Here is a 26,953-nt window from a genome sequence, read left to right on the forward strand (position 1 = left end):
GACAACGCAGAAGTAGAAGCACTTCACAATATGGAAAAAATATATATGGGGAAAAAAAATTATACAGAGGACGAGGTGCTGGAGGAACCAACATGGGAGGACAAGCCTCTACATGGGATGTACCACCGATAAATAACTGAAGTGGCTGATATCAGGAAATCCTACCAATGGCTGGAGAAAGCTGGACTCAAGGACAGCACAGAGGCCCTCATCCTGGCCGCCCAGGAACAGGCCCTAAACACCAGAGCAATAGAGGCTCAGATCTACCACACCAGACAAGACCCAAGGTGTAGGTTGTGCAAGGAGGCCTCTGAGACAGTCCAGCACATAACAGCAGGATGCAAGATGCTGGCAGGGAAAGCGTACATGGAACGACATAACCAAGTGGCGGGCATAGTGTACAGGAACATCTGTGCAGAATATGGACTGGAAGCCCCGAGGTCAAAGTGGGGAACACCCCCAAAGGTGGTGGAGAATGACCGAGCTAAGATCCTGTGGGACTTCCAGATCCAGACAGACAAGATGGTAATGGAGAACCAACCGGACATTGTGGTGGTGGATAAAGAACAGAGGAAAGCCATTGTGGTGGATGTAGCAATACCAAGTGACCACAATATCAGGAAAAAGGAGCATGAGAAACTGGAGAAATACCAGGGCCTCAGAGAGGAACTGGAGAAGGTCTGGAAGGTGAAGACCACAGTGGTGCCTGTGGTCATCGGGGCCCTCGGGGCAGTCACCCCCAAACTGGAGCAGTGGCTCAAACAGATCCCAGGAACAACATCAGACATCTCAGTCCAGAAATGTGCAGTTCTAGGCACAGCTAAGATACTGCGCAGGACCTTCAAGCTCCCAGGCCTCTGGTAGAGGACCCGAGCTCAGAGGATGAAAGAGACCACCCGCAGAGGGTGAGAAGGGAATTTTTATATATATATATATATATATATATATATATATATATATATATATATATATATATATATATATTTATATATAGGTTCTGGCATAGAGGGTGGAAAGTAATTACATTTATTAATGTAATTACAATTTGTTTAATTTGTCCTTTAAGTTGTTTACAAAACCTGAACTTTTACTTTTACTTACTTATTTTGAATAAGATTACTCAGTTACATTTGAAATCATATCATTAAAGACAAAACATAAGAAAACATGAGAAAACATAAGCAGTTGTTTTTGAAGTATGCTGTTTTGTTATTTTTTACATTATATTTTATCAGTTTAAGTAGATTACATACTTTTTCTGTGGCTGAAATGCCTTTTATTTCATACCTCTGCTCTCTGATGTGTTATTTTCTTTTTATTTTGTTTGTAGTTTCCTGCGCTTGGTTTCTAAACGTAACCTGTAACAAGATGCGCAGCATTTATCCAGGAGCCTGAGCCTTTGCGTTGCCATGGCTACACCTAAAAGCTTACTGTAGCGCGACTAAACCACCAACAGGGGGCGCGGTGTAATAACACTTGTACGAGGAGTCAGTCACAGCATCACTCAGGTAGTAAACCAGATTGGAGGGGCAGATAGGAGCGACAGTGGAGCTGTTTAGCTCTCACACCCCTCAGCTCTTTCAGCTCGCTCCCCGAAGCTCCGTTCCTCATAGTCATGGTGGCTAAAACCAGGAAACAGACCGGTAAGAGTCCCGGTCAGACCCAGACACTTCATCATATTTCACCCCACAGCAAAAGTACCATTAGGCGACCAGGCAGGGATATCAAGGCTTTCTCTCATCCAGACGGGCTGTCGATAATCGGACACAAGCTCGGGCTAACTTCGCTGTCGGTCTGGAGCCTGGCTGTCACGGTCCTTCTCGGTAAGTTCGGAGCTTTAGCCCGCTAGCATGCCGTTAAAACCCAAGCTAACGGGGGCTAACGCTGGTAAACTGGTGCCGTTACAGCGGGAAATCAGGGAAATTATCTCGGTTCACCATCACAAGGCTAACCGTTAGCTTACGCAAGCGCTAGCTCGACGTCGATAAACTCTCGTATAAATAACTTCCGCTCCGTTATAGTTGCATTATTCACCGCTTAGACACGTGTTAACAGGTTTTCCACATTAACTTCACTCCTGGATATCAATTTATAATAACCCAGCAGTAAACGGATGGTTCAACAATCACATTTGAATCGTGACCTGTGCGGTTTTACTAGTGTTTGTGTATTTGCTGTTTACTGACCCATTTTCACCCGTTTCACAAAGTTTTCTATCTCTCTGTCCACAGCTGGGCTGGCTGGATATCTGCACTGGTAAGCTGCAGCATCAGCACTGCTGTGTTAGACAGACACACACGTTTTGCTTACTTGCTACTTGTTTACACACTTCTCCTCTTCCTGTGACCAGGTATCATCTGTCTCAGCTCTTTGAGAATGACAGACACTTTTCACATCTGTCGAACCTGGAGAAAGAAATGGCTTTCCGAACAGAAATGGTAAGTATTTGCTTTCTCTTTTTTACAGAAATGCTTTAATAGCTGATTGTGACTCTTTCCACAACTTTGTAGAATTAATCGACTAAAAGGATGGGGAATAGACACTGATCAGGCATAATATCATGACCATCATGGATACCCTGGAAAAGCTTTGTGTATTTTCTCACCTTTCTAATTTACAGTGTATAGAAAAGTAAACAAATAAAAATTTAGTTTCTCATGCACACCAGTTGATATTGATACCCATCCAAGCAATATCCTGAATCAGATGATTATACAGAATGATATGCATCAAACTTCCTGAAAACACAAGTATATATCTGGTAATGTCATCCAAAAACTCAAGGAAGAAAAGGTTATTTATGTGTTGTCACATCATTCTCTGGTGTGCACGAGAAAGTAGCTGCTGCGTAGAAACCAATTTTTAGGGAACCTTAGGGTCCATACTCAGAGAATCAGCATTAATATATTAAAAGAACTGATCAACAGTGGCTAATCTATTGGATCGGGCGGTATACCCGGCCTTCGCTCTTCCATTGACCCTGTCACCAGTTCACCACTGCTCCTTCCACCACTAGTGATAAACGCTGAACACTGTGAATCTGGAACATTTGTCCAGCCACACAACTTAGCTTTGCAGACCCAAGTAGTTTCCAGATTCAATTCAGATTGTCATTTCATATTTTACAGTAAATGAGACACAATTAAGCAGAGAACGTGTTTCTGTCTGTTTGTAACCAGAGGTGCGTAGCAACTAGTTGTATTTGGGGAAAAAAGGTACTTTTAGGAGTCGTTTTACTGCACCACACTTTTTACTTTTGAGTACAAGTTCTAGTTACTCTACCAGCCTCTAGTCACCTTTTCTGAATGAACAAATGACAGTAAGGCTATTGGTCCTACAGTCAGTGTTGGTTTACAAGGTTTTATGTCATGAGAATTGCCCAAATTTGGTGTGATGTTATTAATTTCTACTATTTTTTATTGTATTGTTCTTGAGTACCAGAACCTGCATGTAGTTTTTTATTTTATATAATACAAAAAGGCTGCACAGTGGTGCAGTTGGTAGAACTGCTGCCTTGCAGCAAGAAGGTTCTGGGTTCGATTCCCAGCCCTGGTCTTTCTGCATGGTTTTGTGCATGTTCTCCCTGTGCATGCGTGGGTTTTCTCCGGGTACTCCGGTTTCCTCCCACAGTCCAAAAACATGACTGTCAGGTTAATTGGCCTCTCCAAATTGCCCCTAGGTGTGAGTGTGTGTGCATTGTTGTTTGTCCTGTGTGTCTCTGTGTTGCCCTGCGACAGACTGGCGACCTCTCCAGGGTGTACCCCGCCTCTCGCCCGGAACGTTAGCTGGAGAGGCACCAGCACCTCCTGACCCCACTAAGGGACAAGGGTGAAAAGAAAATGGATGGATAGATGGATAATACAAAAATTGTCCAAAACCCTGCATATTAGATTAATAGGTCATTCTAAATTGCTGTGCACTGTGTTTGCATGCTGATATTCTTCTGATATTAATTGGTCAAATTTTCAAAAATTTTGTGTTTGTGTCTCTCCATCACTCAGTTGACATTTTATTGGGAAGTTATGAAATTTTTATTTGTTGTGTGTAGTCTGGCTGGTATTCGCAACTAACCAAACTGAAAATGAACCCTGGTGCTTGTAGCATTTGTTGTGGAATAAAGTTGATCCGTCCTAAAAATGTCCATTTTATCCTTTATGTTGTACCGGATTGCAGAAGCATTTTTGAGTACTTCTCTCTTTTTTTTGTTATAATGTTGCTGCACTTAGTCTTGAGTCAGTTAAACCCTTCCTGCATGTAGTTTCCAGATTGTCCTGTACTTGTGAGGTTGTCATATTGTATTTAGTTTTATATGTGAATCTAAACATTCAAAGGAATAAATGTTCAGAGGATTCCTGCCATCGTGAGTTCTCAGCTGATCAGGAAACATTTATAATTCAATGTTGCAAATTAATGTGTACTTTTGTACATTTTAACAATATAAATACATAATAGTCACATTGATTTTAGAAAGTACTGATCAGATTAAGCACGCCGAACAGGATGGTTCAGATCGCAGTGGCCCTGTGCCTGACAGACGGATGTCATGTTTTCAGGGTGGGAATTAAAGATGTTGAGCAACAAGATGAAAAGGTCAACAGCCGGTTTTGATGACAAGGCAGCAGAATTTGTCATTTCCCAACATTTAGGTTTTTTTTTTTTATTTGACTACCAAACAAAGTCAGTCTTGTTGGAGCAAAGTTCAGCTTTCACTTTTGTGTACACACACCAGAGATGACCCCAGCCTGGTGTGTAAACATAAAAAATGAGAGTTTTCTCAGGGTTAAGTCTGTTGGGTTTTACTTTCTCTTGTTGTTCATTCTGCTTTTATCATATAGATTTTTCTTGATCTTTAATTTTGATTCCAGGGTCTGTACTATTCCTACTACAAGACCATCATCGAGGCTCCTTCGTTCCTGGATGGACTCCACATGATCATGAACGATCGACTAACCGAGTATCCTCTGGTCATTAACACGCTGAAGAGGTTCAATCTTTACCCAGAGGTGACTTTAATGTTTTATGAAAAATTTTTACATGTTGTATTGTCCCTATATTACTGTTTCCATTCACTGGGGGTGCAGCACTTGTTGGCACCTTAGCTGGAAAGACTTTTGCAACCATTTTTGTCCATACAACATCTTTTGTCTAACATTTCACTTAATTGGAGAAATAATTTTTAGTCCTTAAGGTATTTACTATTAATTTATTAACTAAAACCCTTTGCCGTATGATTTCTAATTCATTGTTTCAGATTAAAGTAAATTCAGATATTGATTTTGCAAATGCCTAATATATAGTAGTATTCATTGTTTCAGATTAAAGTAAATTCAGATATTGATTTTGCAAATGCATAATATATAGTAGTATCATCTGCATACATTGTTAAATTTGCATGTGAACACATTCCAGTTGTCTTAAGCCATTGCTCTGACTTCAGATATGGGGATGTTTCTTCATTTTCAGGCTTAAATCGATTGTTTCATTCTGCTGTTTTGTCAACTGGTCTTTCTGTCTATTTGTTTACACCTGAAGGAAACTGGAGGTCATTAATTGTTAATAAAAATCACTCAGACAGTATAATTACCTCTGTGAAGAGTATCAGAAACCCAGAACCCTGTTAAGAGCATAAAGCCGTCAGACTGTTTCAGTTATTCCTCTGAGAGGAGAGAGAAAAGCCTTTTGAAAGCGTGTTGTTCAATCAAGCTTTTCACTGCCTCTCTGCTCTCCTCAGGTGGTCCTGGCCAGCTGGTACCGCATGTACACAGGTGTTATGGGCTACTTTGGGATCCCCACTAAGACGTGCTGGTCCATTAACAGAGGAGAGGGACTCACTCCTGTGGATAGCTGTGAAGGTATTCGGTTGCCATGGAGCCCCATCCTGAGCTGCCTTTCTCTCTCACACTCAAACACACACACAGAAAATCTGCTGCATTGCACTAAACTATATCATTTTTATTTTAAAACATCATAGTCCATTTTATTTGTTTTTGGTTTGTTCATTTATTTTGGATATTTAAAATGTCTTTTAGTTTCAGGGTCTTTAGAAATTAGTTTTGCCATTTTTATGCTGTTAGAGAACGTTGGACTCCAAACGACAATGTTATCTTTTATTGCAATAATTTCTTGGACAATTAATCACCCAGTAAAATATCTTATTTGATAACAGCTGTCTGTGGTTTATGATGAGGAGCCTCTTTTGTTTTCCCCTTTGTCCAATAAAAGATAATCTGTTTAATCACAACAAATGTACAGCAGTAAAGCACCGCTTCCATTTAGTGTTTTTTTTAATAAGCATCCAGCGATGAAGAAAAGCTTCAGAATTCATTTAAATGTGTTTCTGTCAGCAGCTGCAGTCTCTGTTCTGCTTCTGTCTCATTAGTGAAAGCAGCAGGGCCTCTGTAAACAGTCTGTTTTCACAGTGTTTACACGGACCTGGTGCACAGCCACCCTGTGTTTCCTGTAAAAATTGTCACCCGTCGTTTTTATTTTTGTGAAATTTGTAGCGACACGGCAGAAAGCAGTGAGTGTGCGCTCCATATTTAGACCAGCTGCTGTTTTTTCTGTGATTCACAGCCACACGAGGCCGTCGAAGGATCACATCAACACATATACAACCTGTTAATCATTGCATCTTTAATAAGATTCACTGTTTAGTTTCTTACTGTGCTAGAAGCTTTATGAGGAACCGATTTTAACAGTGCTCATTTTTAGTCTCCTGAAGTCTGAGGTTGAGCATATATTTGTATGCAGAACTCATGAGTTAACATCCTCTATAAGCAGACAAATCTTTACCAGCTTTCCAAACCTTAACATTTTAAAATTGCACCCACTCGTCTTTGCAAATTAGACTCAGAATCAGTCAGATTGGATCTCACAGCATCTGTATCAAATTAATGTCTCTTTGCAGCCTCTGCAGAACCGGGTTACAAATTAAGGAGGTAAATCATTGATTTTTCCAGTATGGCTGAAGCAGGAGCATTTCTAAAACATTTAGGACACTGACTCTTGATTGCTGAACTTGGATCTTTCCATTGCAGCTCTGATTGTTTGTTTCTTGTTGTTGTCTTACTGGAAGGAGAAAATCCACCACAGACTCAAGTCTTTTGCAGCCTCTACATGATTTCTTATAGGATTGTATTTTTCTGTATTATTCATTTGTATTGACCAGTATGTAACTCCATCCATCTCCTATTGACTCCGGCTAGTTTTTCCTAGAACAAAGCTGTCCCCATCATGTCCCCATCCCCACCATGTTTCATGGTGGGGATGGTGTTCTCAGGATGAACTGCAGTTTTTTTCTACAAATAAAGTCACATAAAATCAACAAATAAAAGAACTTGAGCTTCAGCTGCTCAAGTCCTCACTAAAACCAGGAACACATCGCTAAAATTTCTAAAATCCTTCTGCTGGTTCCCTGTATCTCAGAAAATTGTGCATTTCCTTGTTGATTTTGATAATGGCATTTGACAAAATGTGTTTATTGGTTGTTTCATGATTCATTACTTTGTTATGTTTTATGGTGTAAAGCACTTTGAACGTCCTTGTTGTGGAAATGTGCTACACAAATAAACCTGACAGGTTGATTAGTTTTAGTCTTATCTAATCAAGGCACTTTCTTCCAAATACACAGCTTGGTAGAGACAACTTGTCCAGAAATCTTAATGCAAACCTTCTAAAATCAGGTTATTTTTTCTGAAAGAGCTATAAAATGCAATATTAACTTGCAAACTGAAAGTATAATTGTAAACAGATGTGCAGTGCTTCAGAGTGATATTTTAACCAAGACATTCACGGCAGTGAAGCAGAGTTTCCTCATGGGAAAAGCAGAGCACCTCACATATATTATCTTTTTTTGTGAGCTATATGTGCCTGACCTAATTTTACCAACCTGAGGAGCTTCTGATCTTACAGAGCTGAAAATGTCAGCCGTTGAGCTTGAAGTAGTTTTTCCTACCCACTGGCCAAACATCTTTTAGCTGCAAATGAATCTGTTGACTGTAAAATGTGACTCTATTTCTTTTTTTTTTTGGCACACATCAGGACTAGGCGACCCGGCATATTTCTACGTAGCCTGTGTCTTCCTGCTGAATGGCGCAATGATGAGCATTTTCTTTATTTATGGAGCTTACCTCAGGTGAGTTCATGTTTGCCCTCAGCTCAGCCTATTTATGTGTTGAGTGATCATTTGTTTTCTGTTTTTGACCATTGTTTGTATTTAAAACATCAACTATAAAACTTCTTCTCCCATCTCTCGTCTGATGCTTTTATATATTTCTGTCTTTTTTTCTATACAGTGGAAGCAGACTGGGGGGAATTGTCTCCACGTTGTGTTTTTTCTTCAATCATGGTGAAGTGAGTATGTTTCCTTTAACAACTAAAAAAAACAAAAACCAATCACTCTGATCAGAGCAGAAATTAGAGTTTGAAAATCAGAGATCTGCTTAGCTGCAGTTTCCTTTTTAACATGCATGAAGTGACATGTTTTCTATTGTATATGCCAGATTGTATAGCTTTTTTTAGACCAGCACATGAAAACTACCTGCCTTCCTGTTTTTTCTATAGAAATTTGTTGCTTATTAAATAATTTCATAAACTGTAATCCATTTCCGTTTGATTTCTTTCTGTGTGGAATCAGAGCACTCGTGTGATGTGGACTCCACCCCTCAGGGAGAGTTTTGCATACCCATTTCTAGTCCTGCAGATGCTGCTTCTCACCTACATCCTACGGTAAATGCACAAATCACTCGTCATGCTAACGCCTACCTGTGAGTACTGTACTCACATAGACAGCGTTTCAGTGATTTGACCATGATTTTTCTTTCCTTTTTGTCAACTGACCTTTTACAACGATCATCTCCAGACATTTTTAAACAGCTATCTTAACATTTTGCATCCTCAAACTAATGAAACTACTCTCCATTATTATAATATTCTAAATCAATCCCATACATCCAAAGTATCTCTATGTATTATAAAAAGTCCAACATCCCCGTTTTTTATTAGTTCAGCAATATTTAGAATTTTTTTTAAGTTCATTGTGTCTTGCATGTTAACAGTGAAACTGTGTTGTTTCTCTGGGGTTGGAAAAAGTTCAAGTGAAAAAGGAACAAGCAAGTATGATTTGTTTCAAGGAGAAAGTCTCTTTCTCAACTGAGATTATGGCAGCACCACTTACATAATCCACCACATTCTCCAAGCTTCTGGTTGCTAGGATTGAACTTTTCACCCATTTGACTTTGTCTTTCTTGAATATTTAATGACTGTTGTTGCTTTTGAAAACTTTAGGTCAGATTTAAATAATTTAACCTGGCAAAGACCAGAATATTATTTTACTACTGGATACATAAAACCCCAGAACAGGAGATTGTCCTCCTTTTAGGGATAATTTCATTAATACCAAGATGTTTCCAATTAAGCCGTCAGTGTATTCTCGAATAAAACCCTTTGTGTAGTTTGTGTTGGTAGTCTATAGCTATATTACTGCTTTTGTGCTTTGAGGAAACGAGGTTCTGCTCCGGTTATCAGCTAAATGGCACTCTGAAGGAAGCTCTCAGAGGAGCTGCAGCACTTACCGCAGTGAAACATTATCCTGTCATGTCGTATCATCTTGTGAATAACACTTTGTTCTGGGTGAGACCTGTTAGGAAGCCGCTCTGCATCGGCTTTACGGTAAACGGAAAAGGCTCTCTCTTCTGAGTGACATTATACATAATGAGGTTCAGTGGTTTTTTTAATAGTGCCATTGAACGTGTCTGTTTTCTCAGACATCTTAATACGGCTTTTCTTATCTCCTCTAGATTCTCAGCTCTGAATTATGTTTTCACCTCCTCCCTCTCTCTTCTTCTGCAGCGTACGAAACCCAAGCAGGACAGCCATGGTCGCTCTGGGCATCTCCAATTTATGCTTCATGCTGCCCTGGCAGTTCGCCCAGTTTGTGCTGCTCACTCAGGTAAACAGAGACAGGGAATGTGTGCAGGGCTGGTAGATTAAGGATATAGTCTGGGAACAAACATCATACTCTGGCAAGGACACTGCTGACAAACGCTGTTGCTGAGCATAAAAGAAACAAAGCAAGAAGACAGCAGAGGAGTCGGGAAGGACAAGAAAACGCTTCAGTGTTACATGCAGGAAGATCACTGGTGGTGCACTGCATCCTGCTTCTGTTTCACCTGCAAATAACATCTAGTGAAAGCCTGACTAAGCTTTTTATTGAACTCTTTTGATACATTCTAAGCTTCATCCTCTTGGACCAAGTAATCTGCATTTACACTAAACCAGAATTATCACCTTCAGATAAGATATTAACAATTTAAACCATTCCCTAAAGGGACTTTGCTTCTTTGAAGAGGTTAGGAGTGGTCTTTGGGCTTTACAAAATATTTTCCATTACATTTTTTGCACAAACTCATTCGTAGAAAAAGATATTTTAATGCTTAGTTCTGCCTATTTTGAGTTCCTTTCAGATTGAGCACTTTTAGGGCGGATTGTCACTTTAAAGCCAAGTAAACTGTTGGAGGCCATTCTCCCCAACTCAACATTTACATGTGAAAATAGCTGCAAACAGACATGCAACTACGCAGACATACATCTTTGAAAAGCAGAAGTAGAGCCTCCTGCACAACCAACAACAATGCAGTTTCTGAATAGTAAGTCAACAGCCAAACACTTGTCAGTGCATACAGCAGTAAAACCAGCTGAGCAAACGTGCGGGATCTCCGCTAGGGTTGCTAGGTTCCCATCGATTGTGGCTTAAAAATTGTGAGGTTTTTGAAACAGAGAATAAAGATCACATTCACTGTTCCTCATCCAGCTTGAAAGCAACCCTGCTCATCCTGTGTGGAATGATGGACGATCTCTCCGATACCCTGGAGTAAACTTTCCATGGGAACCTAAGGAATGTGATTGGTGTAGCTGTCGGTTTAACCTAATTGTACCAACACGGCCCCACAGAAGCACAGATCATAACTGAAGACCTACTGAGCAAAATCTGACAGAGCCGCTGTACGCTTTCTATACCGCTCTATGTTTAGAACCCACTCCTCTGCGCTTTTCCTCAGCAGACTCTCAAAAAGTGTGAAATTGCTCTGTTTGTATGAGTTATAGTTTCCACCAAGCCGTTTTTCTTCTGCAGCCCAACTGTATCTAATTCATTCCCCAATGTGTGGAAATTAGTTTGAAAAAGAAGCAAAGTAGCCAAACCTCTTCTCACTACATCGTCTCATCCTGACTCCCTGCAGCCACAGCTTAAACCGATTTGCATCCTTAGCATTGCATCCTTGGAAACATGTCCTTGATCGTGTGTGTGTGTGTTTCTATTGCAGCGTTTTCTTTTTTGTAGTACTTCTAAATTCCAGGCATCTGTTAGCGCTGGGTCGGATACCTCTGAGTTTGTTTTTACATCCTCCTGAGAATTTCATGTCTCAATGGAATAATGTTAAATGTTTACGTGACCTCTGGTAAACATGTCATCATTAAAACATATTTATCTTTTATTCATTGGCATAATTTCACAGTGAAAACAATAAATTAGTTTGATCATTAAGAGATCTCTGCTGTTAAAACTACATTTATCCCTTTGTTTTTCCCAACCAACTTAATCTTCACAGATGGATTAATTTTCTCAACGATTCAAGAGAGAAAGATCTGTAAGAGTCTTTGTCACAGCTTGAGCTGTGTTAAACTTTTAAAGATGTGGGTAATTTTAAGATGAGGAGCTGTTTTATTTCTGGTTTATGAGGCTCAGCCTTACTTGAATGCATGTTGTCTCTTCTCTTGGTTGCTAACAGAAATGGGATTCTGTGCCACATCATATTTACACCTCAGGTGAACAAGAAGTAATGCCAGAATTATCCAAATTTGTATACATTTCAGCAAATAAAGCGTTTAGAGTTTTTTCAGAGTGAGATTGTCCTTCTAGAATAAAAGATGGTTTTATGGTTTTTAAATGCAGAGTCTACTGAACTAGAAGGTGCTCCTTTACGTTGAAATGATGTTTCATCTGACATGCTGCAGGTTTTCCTTCCTAAGGTTTCTGCTCTCTCTGTGTCCCAGGTGGCTTCGCTGTTTGCGTCCTACATCCTGGGCTACCTTGCTGCTGCTAAAATGCAGTCCATCCTGGTCACTCACATGGTACAGCAGACCTACAATTCCTCCTACGTTAATCAGTAAACATGTTGATGACTATGCTTCCTCCTTTGCAACTCAATTCTGCACCTTGACAGCTTGGATTTGTCAATACAGGCATGAAGGGAAGCATTTCTGTATTTTGCATAAAACAAGCCTTTTCCCAGCTGATTGCCTCTGAGGTGTGACATGTTGTGTTATCTCTGGAAGTGTTAGCTGAAAGAATATCACTTAAGACAGGAGAACAGAACCAGCAGGGATGGGTTTCTATGACATTAACAGTATCACTGCTCATGCACCGTTCCCTTTTGCCACAATAAACTCAGAAAATACGGGAATGCGACCGTTTGTTCCTCTGGTCCACATTCCTGTCGCCCTAATCCTCGGCTTGCCTGGCTCTCAGCTGCAGTCTGTGGCCGCCGCAGATAAGGAGAAGCTCCTTTATGGGAAGATTGGGACGGGAAGGCATATGGCTGTGCATAATTTAGAGAGCTTGGCGATGACTTTGGCTTTGTCTACTGAAATAGAAGTGACACAGTTTTGACGTGTGTGTCCTCCACCACATGCAGGGTTGCATGTAGCGCATAAAATGGTTAGTGTTTACCCTCCTAGGTGTTTGGTTTATATAATAAATTGGCAGGAAAAAGCTGCAATTTTTGATTGCTTAGAAGGAAATAAATATAAATTGATCTAAATGCTTAGCTTTTATGATAATAGATTAGAGAATAATTGAAATATTGTTCAATTCTGGATTAAATAAAGCATGTGTGTATCATTTTTCTTTTAAATGCAACATTACCAGACATTCAAATGTTGAACCCAAACCAAGAGAAAGGACCCAAAGAAACAAACCAGTTACTTTAGTACCGTCACCATCTTGGATCTTTAAAATTTTGATGGATGATAAATTGTCCCAGAAATTATTGTGATAAAAAAATAATATTGCCATTTTGAGATAATTTTCAACTAATGTAACAATAATGTTTGTAACAAAGAATAGTGACATATTAATGTGAGTTCACCCACTCAAAGATTAAAAAAAGACATTGTACACTGCATCCGGAAGACGCTATAAATAAACAAAACAGCCGAAACAGCATTAATTAAGATGGATTATTAAGTCTCTGTAAATAAAATTACATTTCAATAAATAGTAATCATTTAGCTTAGACCAGGAAAACAGGCAAAAGTGGCAGGTAGTGCAAACTAACTACTCGGTGTCAAATGTCTGCAGCGTTTCTCAACACGCCAGCTTCTAAACGATATTAAAGGGGAGTATCTATTTAACGACTGTTCAAATGGAAATTATTTTAATTTGCTATGCGATTAATTGATTTATCGGGCTTAATTGGATCATGCTGTTGATGCACCACCGTGATGAGACTCCGCCGCCTCCCACAGGTTTTCCTTTGGGCTCTGGTGACCGTCACTGTTGCCATGCATGTCCTACAGCCATGTTGGCTGCAGCACTTTAATGAAGAGGCCCAAAGCGTACATTACATCTGCCTCTGTGTGTGAACAGCTTTCCCCTTTTTGGAAACCTGCTACAGTAATCCTACACTGCTTTATCAAATACCCACTGGCAACAGCTGAAAAGCCCCTCAATCCTGAGCAACCCCAGTTGGTGATCAACGTCTGCACAATGGAGAGGGATTCGCTTTTCTACACTTCACTGGGATTAAGTATTAAGACTTTGTTGAATGGGATTATTTTCTGCTTGTGGCTGCGAATTCCCAGTTTAATGCATTGGTTAGATCTATTATTATCACTTAATGCAGATATCCCAGACCACCCTGCTGCTGTACTCAGACACAGATATTTTGCTTTTTCTCTGTGACCAAAGGAAGCTACTGAAACTAGTAGAGAATGTAGTAAAGAGACAGCAGTGATGGTGGCAGACAAAATCTCTGGTCTAATGTCACCTGATGTGCCTCAAAGATCTTTTAAAGAGATTAATAAAATAAAGCAAACTTTTATTATTCAGGCAAATTTAAAATATGATGAGCTATAATTGGTTTGTCATTTTAGTCTGATGTTTTCCCTTGTGTTTCCATTTCTGTTGTTACCATTCATATAGAGTGATTGTGATGTTGGTTTTTCATTTGGCTGCAAGGCAGATTTCCCTAAGGGTGCATTAATAAAGTGATACTGTATGAGATCAGTGTCATTGTCAGCCTCTAAGTGTTGTTATGTGATCACACAGATCATTTGCAAACATAAAGCTACAGATTTCACACTGAGAGAAAACACTTGTTCTCTGTTTTCCTCAGATCACACTGGGCGTCTGCTTCGTCCTGATGTTTGGGAACTCCATGCTCCTCACGTCTTTCTACGCCTCTTCGCTCATTTCCATCTGGGTGAGTTTCTGACGTTCTTTTCATGCAAACATCAAGGTAACACTTTATTTGAAGGGAGGTGAATAAGACTGTCATGACACTGTCATAAACATGAAATAACACCTGTCATGAACATGAATAAGCCTTCATGAATATTTATGACTGTTATCATAAAGTGTCATTCGGTAAATTATGACACTTTTAATACAAAGTTTACATTAGTCAAAATGTCTTTGTTATGACAACTTGACATTAACCAAGAAATCATTGCAGTTTAAACTTTACCTTTAATAACATAAAGTTACCTAATGTTTAAAGTGCAATCAGTAATACTTTTATAACAAATTTATATCAGTAATGATTTCTTGATTACAGAAACGGATTCAAACCAGTGTTTAATTGTCTTTTTTTCTGTTTAGGTCATCATTGCTTTAAGGAACCAATTCATTCAGGTGTTCAAACATGGTGTTATCCTCTGGGTGAGAAGAAATAACCTAACACTGTTTTTCACCCATCATTTCAAGCATGTACTGTGGCGATACTTTAGATGTTACTATTTTGTGTTTGCAGAGAAAAGAACAAACAGAAGAGCTGTAGTTGTAAAATTTCCTTCACAAATGCAAAATTATTTGATAATATCAGGTCTTTGGTAACAGTTATCATGTCCTTACAGTACACATTTATGAACCTCTAGTAACCTCTAGTATGATGCACTTAAATTCTGAATAAGGATTTAAAATTCAGTCATTCACTTTTTATGCATTCCTTTTTTTTATTTTAGGGGCATAATGACAAATTAGAAATAAAAATTAAAAGCTCTTAAATCCCCCCAAAGTGATAAGGTTGTATTAACCAAAAAATAATTCATGCCTTCAGTTTTACTTTCAGTTTTGAGCATCTGGCATTCCACAATAGGCTAACCTTCAGCAGTGCAGACAGAGTGTTTGCATAGTGTCACATGAGTTTAGTAATGTTTAAAGAAATCTGACAGCTTGGTTCAAGGCAAATATTCAATAGTGTGACAGATAAATTGTAAGTTGGAGTTTTGGAGAAAGAGACTCAAGGTGGATCTGATGTGAAATATAGAATAAATATTTTAAAAACAACTTTTGTTAGGATCAAGTTTTTCCTCAGAGGCCCTGGGAACCATAAGCATGACATCGTAAAATAAGAAATAAAAAAATCTCTTCTACCTGTAAAATTAGGAATGACGTAGGTGTGCCTTTAATTGTGGCACTCCTGCTATGTCATAGCATGTTTTTCCCTTAATGAACATTTTAACTCAAATTGAATATTGTATTTATTTTCATTAGTGTGAATGAAATAAAATGAATTTAAAAAATTGACACATTGTTACTAAATGTTTGTGTAAATCTCTGAACTCTTGCTTCCTTCTGGTAGGAGATTGGAGAGGATATAAAAACCGTATTTAAAAAGCACTGATATAAATATCTACCTTGTGATTTAGTGCAGATACAAGCGCTGCATGCAGGAAGTCACATTAGAGCCACATCTATAAATAAAAAATGTTGTTAAAAATCTGTAAAGGCTGCATGGTTGTTAGGACTGTTGCTTTGCAGTAAGAGGCTGCTGGGTTTGGATGACCTTTCTGTGTTGAGTCTCCATGTTTCTTGCAGCATATTTAATGAAATGTGCTGGTAATAATTAGACTTGGGTTAGACAAGTGTTTTTCCTGCAACAATTTTTAATTTCAGAACAGTTTTTTAAGTCCATCCCAACTTCAAAATGACTGGTCTGCTCAGGCTTTACTTTTGGTTCTCATCTGTCTGACTCTTTTTGTGTATATTTTTTAATTTGTTGTGATTTTTGTGGATTTGTTTATAGGCCTTGTTTAATATTCACAGTTTTTTTGGTGTTTTGTTGCTCACAGCCAACGCTTGTGTGATGAAACGCAAAATCAAACGAGTGGGAGGTGAAATGATGCAGATAGCATTTAGGATAGAATTTGTAATTATAGTAAATTATTTATTAGCTTGCTCTTGTTGCTTTTTACAGAGAGGCTTTGATTGCATGAAAAATAATTCATGTTTTCATCGACAGGTGATGGAGGGACTGGCTTGGGTTGGCTCCACAGTTCTGCTCAAATTTCTTCTCTCCTCTGTGTTTGGTGCCTCCGATGATGTAAGATACCAAGGTTTCATGTTTGAATGCTGCCACTGTTCCATGAGATGATGATATTCTGACTCTACATTAAAAGATTAGAGTATTTTCAGAGAATGTTCATGGTTAAACATTGTAAGAAACAATAAGTAGGAAACTAACGCTTGATGTCATAAATAGTTAAATTAAGCCACTCTGAGCATTTTGAAACCTACTGAAAATATTAAACCACATGTTGGGTTCCATGTTAGGGCAGAATTGGCACTTTGTGTTTTTATTTTTTCCAGGCTCACATCAGTGGACTGATCAAGTCCAAATTCACGAGTTACAAAGACTTCCACACTCTGATGTACACCTGCGCTGCTGAATTCGACTTCATGGAGTTTGAGGCAAGTCGAACCAAATTGTTTTCTGTCAGCAGAGCTCACGTTCGTCTTTCTGAACATCTGGTCAGAGTCGCATTCAAGTCTGTACAGCCAAAATGAAAGTCTAAATTGCTTTTAAAATGTCACTTGGTTTCTTTGTAGATGTCAGACATGTTGAAACTCCCACTGCTTTGTGTCAGAGTTCAGATGGAACCAGATCTGTTCTGACAGGGAACAAAAACCCTGGCAGCACAACTTGACGGCTGATTCAGTCGAGCTTTGTGCTGCACGCTGATCCGACTTAATGATTTAGCTAGGGCTGTTGTAAACGAATATTTTAGTAATCGAGTAATCTATCGATTATTCTTACGATTAATCGAGTAATCGGATAAAAAAAAATTATAAAATGAAATATTGGTAAATCTGGCATAATACCGGTGTTACTATCAGATATCAATATCAGTCCAATTTTTCATATTTGAGCATCCCTAACAGTTGCTTTTTTGTAGTTTAGAAAACTAACCTGTAACAATAATAGCTCACTTTCGAAGTTAACCAGAAGAAAAGTTATAGAAAAATCTGAAATTATATTGAATTTAATAACAAAGAGGCAGGCTCACAAATGTGCTTATAAAAAATGTCTACAATCCAGCTTTTATTCATCTTCAGTGAGTTTAATAGATTAATTAAACTCACCTTGCCACCTAACCTGTCACGCTTTGGGTTTGAAAATACGGGAAATGCCGCCTGGAGTGGGAGGAGAGGGCGAATGAACGAACGTAAGATGGGGTGGAGGGGAGGAAATAGACCAGCGGACTGACGAACCGTTAGACCGGGGGACGAACACGGGGGGAAGCAATACGGGATATTTACGACACCTTCACTGGTCACACTCAGAAACTCATCTACCAGCCATGTACGATGCGCTCCGCCACCCGTTTCTTCAGACCGGGATATGAAATTTATTGTGCGGTTCGTCGGTAAAGCTACATTTACACGGTAAGCATCAGCTACTCAGCCGCCCGCCCTGTTCAGGCTATCCGCTCACCTCAGCGCTCTTCCCGCCGTTCGCTTTCAACCAGCAGCCCCGGAGGAGAAATGCTGCCGTACTCCAGGCATTCCCCCAGTCATTTTAAGGATGCTTATTGGTTCCCCAAAAACGATAAAAAGTCGGGCATTATCATCAATCAATAAAATCCCCACGGGCCAATCTTGAAGATTGGACTTTATGCCGCTGAGACTTAGCTTTTGTCAACAACTCAGAGGCGGAAGTGAGAGCTCCGCGCAACGCAAATGAAGTCCCGGCCGGAACACGGTGCGCTAACTAATAAAACATAAATTAACGAAGCTTCGAGGCAGGTAAATTTTCCTCGAGGAATTTTAGTAATCGAGGTACTCGAACCATTCGAGGAATCGTTTCAGCCCTAGATTTAGCTGAAAGCACACTGACTACTCGCTACATATCAGTCTGCAAATGTTTGCAATTGACATTATTTTTTGTTAGGGTTGTCATTATTAAAAAGCTTAATTTCAGAAGCAGGTGTTTTCATTTACATGTGTATTTGATGTATTCTGTGTTATTTCATTGTTATGTAGAGGTTAACATTTTTCCTTTTTCTTTGTTGTCTTATTTCAAATTATTTATTGAACAGTTTTTATAAATTTTTCTTTGACTTCTTCTTTGCACCTCCAATGATTCTACAACAAAAACCACAATGATTTATGAAAAAACAAAACAATTAGCTCCTCAAGCTTGGATTTGTTGCTTATTTTTACTCAAATTCACACAAGATCAAAACAGTACATGAAGACTGGAAGTTACATATGCAGTCAGAGTCCAAGCATTTCTACACAGGGGTCACAGACTGTCAAGTTAAAAGTAATCATGGGCTACAATTTATTTATTTTTTTTGTTGTGAAAAATGCAAAGAAAAAAAGACTAAATACACAATATTTAAATGAAACTTCCTCACCTGGTTTTCATACAGACAGATTCTGTAAATAATTTTAGATGTATTCTAGGTTATAACAAAATGATACAGGTCCCTTTTTAATCCTGATATTTAATAAAACGGTGTACCCAATTCTACTTTAAAGTAAAATGTACAGGTTGTTTGTGGTGCTATGCATCATAAATTAAAAAGAAAGCTAGAAATGTGATTATTAAAAAATTATATTTTGTGTTGCTTAAGTTTTCAATTTTAAGACTTTATTATTTTTTTATCTACAAAAATGTAACTTTAATTTGTTTTGAGCACATCTCCATCAACAGTCTGGTAAAATAAATCTGTCTCGTTAAACTGTGGACACTGACCGCATAGAATCATTCCGAGGGCAGAAAATGGCCCCAGCGCCACATTTTGGACACCCCTGATCCAACATAAGGCTTCAGATATCAGAGGAGATGTGTTTCGAAACTCTGACCCAGTTCTTGTTTTAAGAAATGCTGATGTTTTTTTTGTTGCGAAATCATTCCACATTAGAAAATGAACAATGCAAATAAATGACTAAAAACCCAAATTCATCAATAAACTCAAAAATCTTTGAATTTTTAATAAAGATCAAGTTTTTCACTGAATAAAAATTTCTCTCTCTGACTTCCTTATTGTGTCTCTCTCTCCCTCAGACGCCGGTTCGTTACCTTAAGACGTTGCTGCTGCCCGTCAACATGCTGGTTGTTGCTCTCATTGCAAGCAAGGTGAGTTTGCTCACATAAAATAAGTAAAACTTAATATATGGTCCTCTAAGGAAAAACCTTCACTTTTAATTATTTGTTTCATTCCAAGTCGGGCTCTTTTTTTTCCTGTTTCCCTCTGTGCATTTAATAATCTGAACTAATAAAGCTCAGAGTGCTGAGCTAAAGCTTTCAGTTTTTCCTCAGGAGGTTTCTAGAAATCATTAAAACAAGAGGCTGACAGAAATATATTACACCTGAAATGTTTGCCATGAAAGATTTATTCAGATTATATTAAAGCTGCTGATATGCATTTATGTTGTAGCAGATATTATATGTAAATATATATTCTTTATCTATTATTTTAATCTTAAATCAGGTCTGTGACCAAGTATTGCACATATTTTAAGACTCTTATCTGCCTTTGATTAGCTCTGATTCAAATGTCTTACAATAAAAAGAGATTCTTTAAAACACACATTGTCATTTGTGAACTCCTTATTTTACGTTTACCTCAGAGGAGGTCCAGTTATGAAGGTGATTTAAAGAAAGCAGAGATGGATTAAAATAATCATTGATTGGTCTGAATAATGTGACAGATTATATCCATTAATTGCTGCTTTGATTTGGATGAAATGTGTTCGTTTGACAGCAGTTACCAACCGAAGTGAAAGAATTTCCAAATTAAATTGTTTCATTTTTATATTCAGGAAAGGAAACTGGGATATTATCTGTGTTCATTAAACACAGAGTAATTTATTTCAAGTGTTGTTTTTTCTGTCAATGTTTATTTTTATGGCTTAAATGAAAAACTGAACATTAAACTAATTTAAAAAAAGCATTTTTAACAGAAATGAGTAAGACCCTGTACTTTAACATGCATATATTCAACACCTTGTTGTGTCTTTTTTTTTTTTTTGCATGAATTACTGGATCTGCATGGTGTGGCAGTTTTTCCTTCCACTTAACTCTCCATTAATGTTCTGTGAACAGATGGTTCCTTTAGCAAAGCTTTTTCTGTGGCACTGTACAAATTTTCTGATAAACAGAATTTTGGGTTTTCTTTTTATCCAACAGTCATAATTTAAATTCTGATTTTTTTTATTTATTACTAAATAAAGTAATCCCTTTAATGATTTTGTTTCCAAACAAGACAGCCGAATATCCGAGGATCCAACAGATTGCATTGACTCTTTCTCCACCCTGATCATCGTTGCTGCAGCAGACAAACCATCTGCTGTATATTTGCTAGATTATGTGTGTAATATCTCCTTTATTAACTAATTAGTGAACAAACTCACCAAAGGAAGCTAAAATCTTCTGCAAAGTCACTGAGATTATTAAGGATTATTAAGCACTTCTCTTCAGGCTTATTGAATTTCCCTGCGTGTGGCATCATGAATTAAACATTGAGACAGTCAGAAGGTTTCACTATAAACCCGCTGCTGCTCTGTGCAGCGCTGCATGCTGTCAGGCATGAAGATGAAATCGCTTTTTGAACCTCAGAGCTCTTTTTTACGCAGGAAACACAAAGCTGCTTGCAGACAACCAAACCGAACTGCTGGGATGAAGGAAGCAGGTTGCATCGCTTCAGTTTGAGAAATCTACATGAAAATGTTTCCTCTCCTGCAGCTTTTACACCTTTTTTTCCTCTCTAAACTGAGAAGTAAAGAAAGTTTCTATTGCAAGGATTTTTCTTGCTGAAAAATGTGAGAAAGAAAAAATATTTGGTGTTTAATCTTATTATGCCCAGCCCACGCTAAGCTAAGAATACATGAATCATTTTTGGCAGAGCACAGTAGGCAGTACATGAGCAAGCAGTTAAAGGGGTATTACCACTAAAAACAAAACAAAAAAATCAGTGATGACATTAAAGAGCCAACAGCCGTTGCTTTTAATCCTAATCCTAATTTGTGCTCCTCAGACGGTGCAGGATCTGATTCGGACTCTGACACAAAAAGCAAAAACGTCTCCTAACATGGAGGACGAAGATGAATTCTCAGGGTGACGCCTTCCTTCTCTGTGCTTTTGTTTTTATTTAAAAATATTTGAATAGTTTTTTTTTTATTTTTCTAATAAATAATTTTGTCTCTTCTGTTCACCTGTTTTGTGCTGCAGGTCCGATGTAGCTGCAAAAGGAGAGGTAAGGAAATAAAGTTCCTTTATGTTTTTAATGGTGAATAAATTGATCCATTTCTCAGATGCCATCGGCTGCACTGTTCCTCTGATTTCAGAATATTTCTCCTCTGCGTTGCAGCCGGTTTTCTCTCTAAGGGATTTTCATCCCTCTTGTCTCTACCCAGACATGAAAAGCAGTTTGTCTTTTGCTGTGAAATCCCACTCTCCTTCCTTTTGTCATCCCTCTCCCAGCTGTCTTGTGTAATTTTCTGTAACACCGTTCACCCACCAGCAGCAGATTCCTCACATAGTGGCTTTATTTTTTGTGCAGAACTAACAGTGACACAGGAGTTGGGTTACAAATGCTAATTTCAATATCCAGCCGTTATAATGGTGGGAAAAAGTCTTTTTGTGTGTACAAGCTCCTTGGTTTTAAGTTAGTTTTGTTATATTTTAAGTGTACTAAGAATGTTTGCCAAGATTTCGTGTTTTTGGAATAGATAATCTGCACAATGAAATGAAAGACCAGCCTTTGTAACCTTTAACCTTCTTGTTATTCTAAAATCTGCTGTAAAGAACTGAATTATTATTATTTATTTACATATTTTAATGTATAAGTATAAAAAAAAGTCTTAATGAAAAATCTGTGGAGCGCACCAGTTTTTTTATCCGATTAATTGTCGTGGTAATCGATAGAATAATTGATTTCTAAGATATTCTTTAATTGCAGCTGTGTTTTTGATCTCTCCAGGAAGGAAATAAACATTTTTCCGTGTAATTTTCTAATTTTGTTCCTGTAACTCGTAATTTTCCTGGAGTTTGCTCACAAATAGGAAGTTGTTTGTTGTCAGGAGTTTGTTTCTGCATTTCGTTAAATTAAACCTTTACAGAAAATATGAATGACACCCAATATATATTGCTCCTGTTCACAAAGTGTCTCAAACTGAAAACACTCAGCCTCTGTCTTTTTCATTTTGTGTGCTGTGGAAGCGTGAGAAGTTGTGAATGTCAGCGTGAACTCATCCATTTCTCTGTCTTTGTGCAGCTGGTGTACCACAGCCTGCAGCTGGTGGCCTTCGCCGTCCTGGCCATCCTCATCATGCGCCTGAAGCTCTTCCTCACTCCGCACATGTGCATCATGGCGTCACTGCTCTGCTCCCGACAGGTGGGCCTCAACCCCCAAAGACACGACAAACTGGGCCCTGAACACTGACTCTGATTAGAACAATACTGGCCCTCAGGTGCAGTAAAATAAAACTAAATAAACACAGTAATGTGGGAATTGTGTCACACTTAACGGAGTCACTGATGACACTCTGGAAGCGCCTGCTTCTTGATATTTTGTGCTTTCCTGTCCTGCTCCAAACAGGTTTCAATATATTTAAATACATAACTTTGTATTACCAACTCAACTGCTCCTCTGCATCTTGCATTTATAATTTGAGACGATCGGAGATATTTTGAAAAACCAAAATATAATTTGTTGGTAGTTTTAATCATAAGACGTGTACAATTGTAAAAAAGGACAGTCATGGACACACTTGCTTTTTCAATGAGCGCTGTATACAAGCATTTTAATGGAAAGTTAAGTGGAGGGAAAAACTGTAATTGGAAAAGGTGCAGAAGCAAAATTCATGACCACAATACTGGGAGGACTGTGAACACTCTGTAAACTTATATTGTACAGAACATGACTATGCCTGACATTTCTGATTTTAAAAATGTCTTTTTTATTGGCCTTATGTAGAGTTACAACGATATAAGAAACCACATTTTTACATTAGCTGGAAGCTACAGTAATCAAAATTAACACTTTCTGTGTCTATGTGAGCTAAACTCATTTCACTTTGGGAATTTCATAACTGCAAGAAGCATTTTTTTTAAACTCCACCTGCATGTTGTGCATCAAATCTCCATCCCTTCCCCAGTTGTTTGGTTGGATCGGTGAGAGGTTCAAGCACCAGGCTGCAGTTTTCACCGTGCTGGGCATGATGGCCGTACAGGGGGTGGCCAACCTGCAGGCCCAGTGGGGCATCATTGGAGAGTTCAGCAACCTGCCGCAGGAGGAGCTACTGGACTGGATCCAGGAAAACACCCAGCCTGGTGAGTCAACAGCTTCACAAGAAATACAATTAAATTCACTCTGAAAATCTCCTTTTGACACATACAGCAGCTCTGTTGCTAACTGGTTCCACTGGGTTGTGTTGTGGTTCTCTGTGTAGACTCTGTGTTTGCTGGAGCCATGCCCACCATGGCCAGCGTGAAGCTCTCTGCTGGCCGGCCGATCGTCAACCACCCCCACTACGAAGACGCTGGTCTCAGGTCAGTTCAGCTGCCAGGAGTTTTTCACACTTCATGATATTCATGTTTCTGAGCTGTTTTCATGGATCCGTAGGCAGCGATCGGCATTTAATGCAGGGTTTGAAATTAGGGATGCACCGATTGCAATTTTTTTTGGCTGATCTCTGATTGCGGATCTTGACCTGCCAATTCTGAAATGTCACTAATTATTTCAAAAAAGTTGCTGAGTTGGCGACTATTGTTAACTGTAAGCATGACCTGGTGGGCCGGTTTATCAGTGAAACCTCTCACAGGAAAGCAGAACAGATTTTTAGGCCTTTGTTGAGGTAGATGAGACGGGTGGATAAGACCTGCTTTCATGTAAGCATCGGCCGATCACCGATCTCCAAAAATTCAAGACATCAACTCTGATAAATTCGCTGGTCGATAAATCAGTGCACCCTTACTTGAAATCCTTGAAAATGTTTGAGTTTCATTTAGAGGTTTTCATGGTTGGGAAAGTGTTTAATTTCTGCATGATGGCTGCAGCCTCAGGCACCCGTCTACCCTGGTCTCATGTTGTTTGTCTTTTTTTGTTCGGCCTGTACTGAAGCAGATTTCTTTGTGCTTCTGATCCTGATTCTGAAAGTGCTTTATATTCAAGCTGCACAGCTTTTTAATAAAGTAATTTAATGTTTGATTAAAAAGCCTAATTTTACATTATTTGCAGTTGAAACCAGATATTTTCAAATTTTTTTTGTCTCACTGTCTGAAGCTAAATTTGACTAAACTTTTTTTGTTTCATGTCAGAATTTAAGTGTGCTGTACCGCTGCAAAGTAATTGATAAATTCAGAATTCAATACATTTATGTTTGTGTTTTAAAGAGGAAAGGAAAGCATTTTAAGTCAATTCAGGACGGTTTATTTTATATCGGAACCAGCTGATACTAAACCTCAGATATCTGCATCGGTATTGGACGTGAAAAAAGTAGATCGGTGCATCCCAATTAAAAACAGCAATGAATTATATGATTTAATAGTGAATTGAAACCGTCTTCTTTCATTCATTTGTTTTGCCTTTGTCTCCAAAGTGTAGTGCAGGAAAAGCTTGAAAAGTGCTTGAGTATTGCCATGGGAACAGTGTATAAACTCTGTCAACGGTAACGTTTAAATCCATGCTTCCTCACAGGGAGAGAACCAAGCTGGTCTATTCCATGTACAGCCGCATGTCTGGTGAAACAGTTCAACGAAACCTGATGAAGCTGGGGGTGGACTTCTTCATCCTGGAGGATTCCTGGTGCACCAGGAGAACCAGGTAAGCCCAGCCCAGACCCCTCCTCTCTGGTTAGGGCTGTGGGCTCGTCTTCATCCCTGTCTCTGTTCTTCAGGCCCGGGTGCAGCATGCCGGAGATCTGGGACATAGAGGACCCCGGGAACGTCGGGAAAACTCCCTTCTGCACTCAAATGTCCAACGACCCGTGGCCGTACTTCACCACTGTCTTTTCCAACGATGTCTACAAAGTTCTCGAAGTCCCCAAAGACCTGAGATAACAGCTCTGGGGAGACGGGACCAAACCAAATTCATTTCAAGCAAACGTTTTTATCCTGGTTTCACACTTCTGTTTCTTCTTCCCACACCTGTGGTGTCGGTATTTAGTAGGACACAAAAAAATGGCATAAATCCAGCCTGAGTCTCTGCCCTCACAGCCCACTATTTGTGACTTTCCAGTATTTTTTTCTGATGCAGAAGCGTCACTGTGTCCATGTCCGGATCTATGAGGAAGCCAAAACGTATCACTGTTTCTCACTTAGCTTGTTGAATTTGGCTCCGGTACGATTATTCCTTGTTTTAAAGGATTCATCTCTATTCTCCTTCCTACATTTTTAACTTTATCAGTGTCGCTTCAGTCAGAAACTGTCGGTGATGTCCACATACTGTGAAGCAATACCGTTTGCAAACTAGACAAAAAAAAAAAAGCTAATTTCCTCTATCGTTATGCACAGTGAAAAGGTTTTTCTGTAGTACAGTATTTTTATAATTTATTTCTGTGAGCAGTTTTATGCAACTTCAAGATTTTAGGATGTCTCTGTTTGGAGGCTTTTTAAATCTAAAACATATCATACAGTGTTGAAAGATCCAGACAGTTTCTCATGAGAAAAGAGCCCTTGTAACTTGTAATCTGGAAGTTTTTTTTAGGGACGAATATGGTAAAAAAAAATGTAAATATATCTTCAAACTGCCCTGGTACAACTTTTTATATGCTTGTTTTGTAAAATACCGATGTTTAGCCTTTAAAATGGTTCATATTGTGTTTCTTGAATTATTGTTTGTTGCCAAAGGAAGTCTTGTTATTAAAGCTGCATATTCAGGGTACTTTAACTTACACGTGTCTTTACTAGAGTAGAGAGGCTCAAAGTACCAGCATTAGCACTGCAGTGCCAAGTAAAACTGGGCTGGTGCAGCACAGGATGTGGGTGATTAACTGAAGCAGATATATATTGGCAACAACAACAGCAGCAATTTTGGTCCAGATTGTTTAAAGCATAGATACGATTTTATAAAAGCACCAAAAACACTTCAGTTCTGCATCAGCTCTGATCCATTTGTAGCATTGATGTAGAATGAAAACACTTCCCTTGTTGGCTACATTATCTCCCTCCACCCAAATAGACTCCATGTTTAAATCATGTCAAAACATTTGTGTTGCTTTAGTCTACATAATTTAGTTTTAGATCAATGTTTAAAAAAAAACAAGCCTCAACTTGACAAATTTGCTGAATAAAGATGTAAATATGAACAGTTCATTTTAGAACCAAGTCAAATTTTTGCATTTTCATTTGGACATATTCTGAATGTTAAGGGCTCGATTTGATTTTACAGTTTTGAAGTAAAAAATAAATAAATAAACTTTTGCATCTCCTCAGGCTTTTAGCTG

General features: G+C 38.7%; 1 protein-coding gene across 1 annotated transcript; it reads left to right on the top strand.

Annotated features, from left to right (window-relative positions):
- The first annotated feature begins 1,284 nt into the window (after positions 1-1,284).
- dpy19l1l (dpy-19-like 1, like (H. sapiens)) lies at positions 1,285-26,938 on the top strand. The gene is made up of 22 exons (XM_015001428.2): positions 1,285-1,823; positions 2,232-2,256; positions 2,351-2,438; positions 4,866-5,003; positions 5,732-5,852; positions 8,041-8,134; positions 8,295-8,352; positions 8,636-8,727; positions 9,850-9,949; positions 12,052-12,129; positions 14,394-14,480; positions 14,879-14,938; positions 16,521-16,601; positions 16,868-16,969; positions 19,572-19,643; positions 21,544-21,623; positions 21,738-21,762; positions 22,783-22,902; positions 23,666-23,840; positions 23,960-24,059; positions 25,207-25,332; positions 25,406-26,938. The coding sequence occupies exons 1-22, from the start codon at positions 1,616-1,618 to the stop codon at positions 25,566-25,568; spliced, it is 2,193 nt and encodes a 730-aa protein (XP_014856914.2). The 5' UTR covers positions 1,285-1,615; the 3' UTR covers positions 25,569-26,938.
- Positions 26,939-26,953: the final 15 nt, after the last annotated feature.

Source organism: Poecilia mexicana, unplaced genomic scaffold (genome assembly GCF_051168715.1).
Source record: "Poecilia mexicana isolate PSO_F unplaced genomic scaffold, ASM5116871v1 scaffold_16, whole genome shotgun sequence".
Taxonomy (NCBI): domain Eukaryota; kingdom Metazoa; phylum Chordata; class Actinopteri; order Cyprinodontiformes; family Poeciliidae; genus Poecilia; species Poecilia mexicana.

Coding starts and splice junctions, on each gene's coding strand:
- dpy19l1l (XM_015001428.2), top strand. CDS start 1,616: ATGGTGGCTAAAACCAGGAAACAGACCGGTAAGAGTCCCGGTCAGACC. Junction 5,853..8,040: donor TCCTGTGGATAGCTGTGAAG/GTATTCGGTTGC, acceptor GGCACACATCAG/GACTAGGCGACCCGGCATAT. Junction 19,644..21,543: donor TTGCTCTCATTGCAAGCAAG/GTGAGTTTGCTC, acceptor TGTGCTCCTCAG/ACGGTGCAGGATCTGATTCG.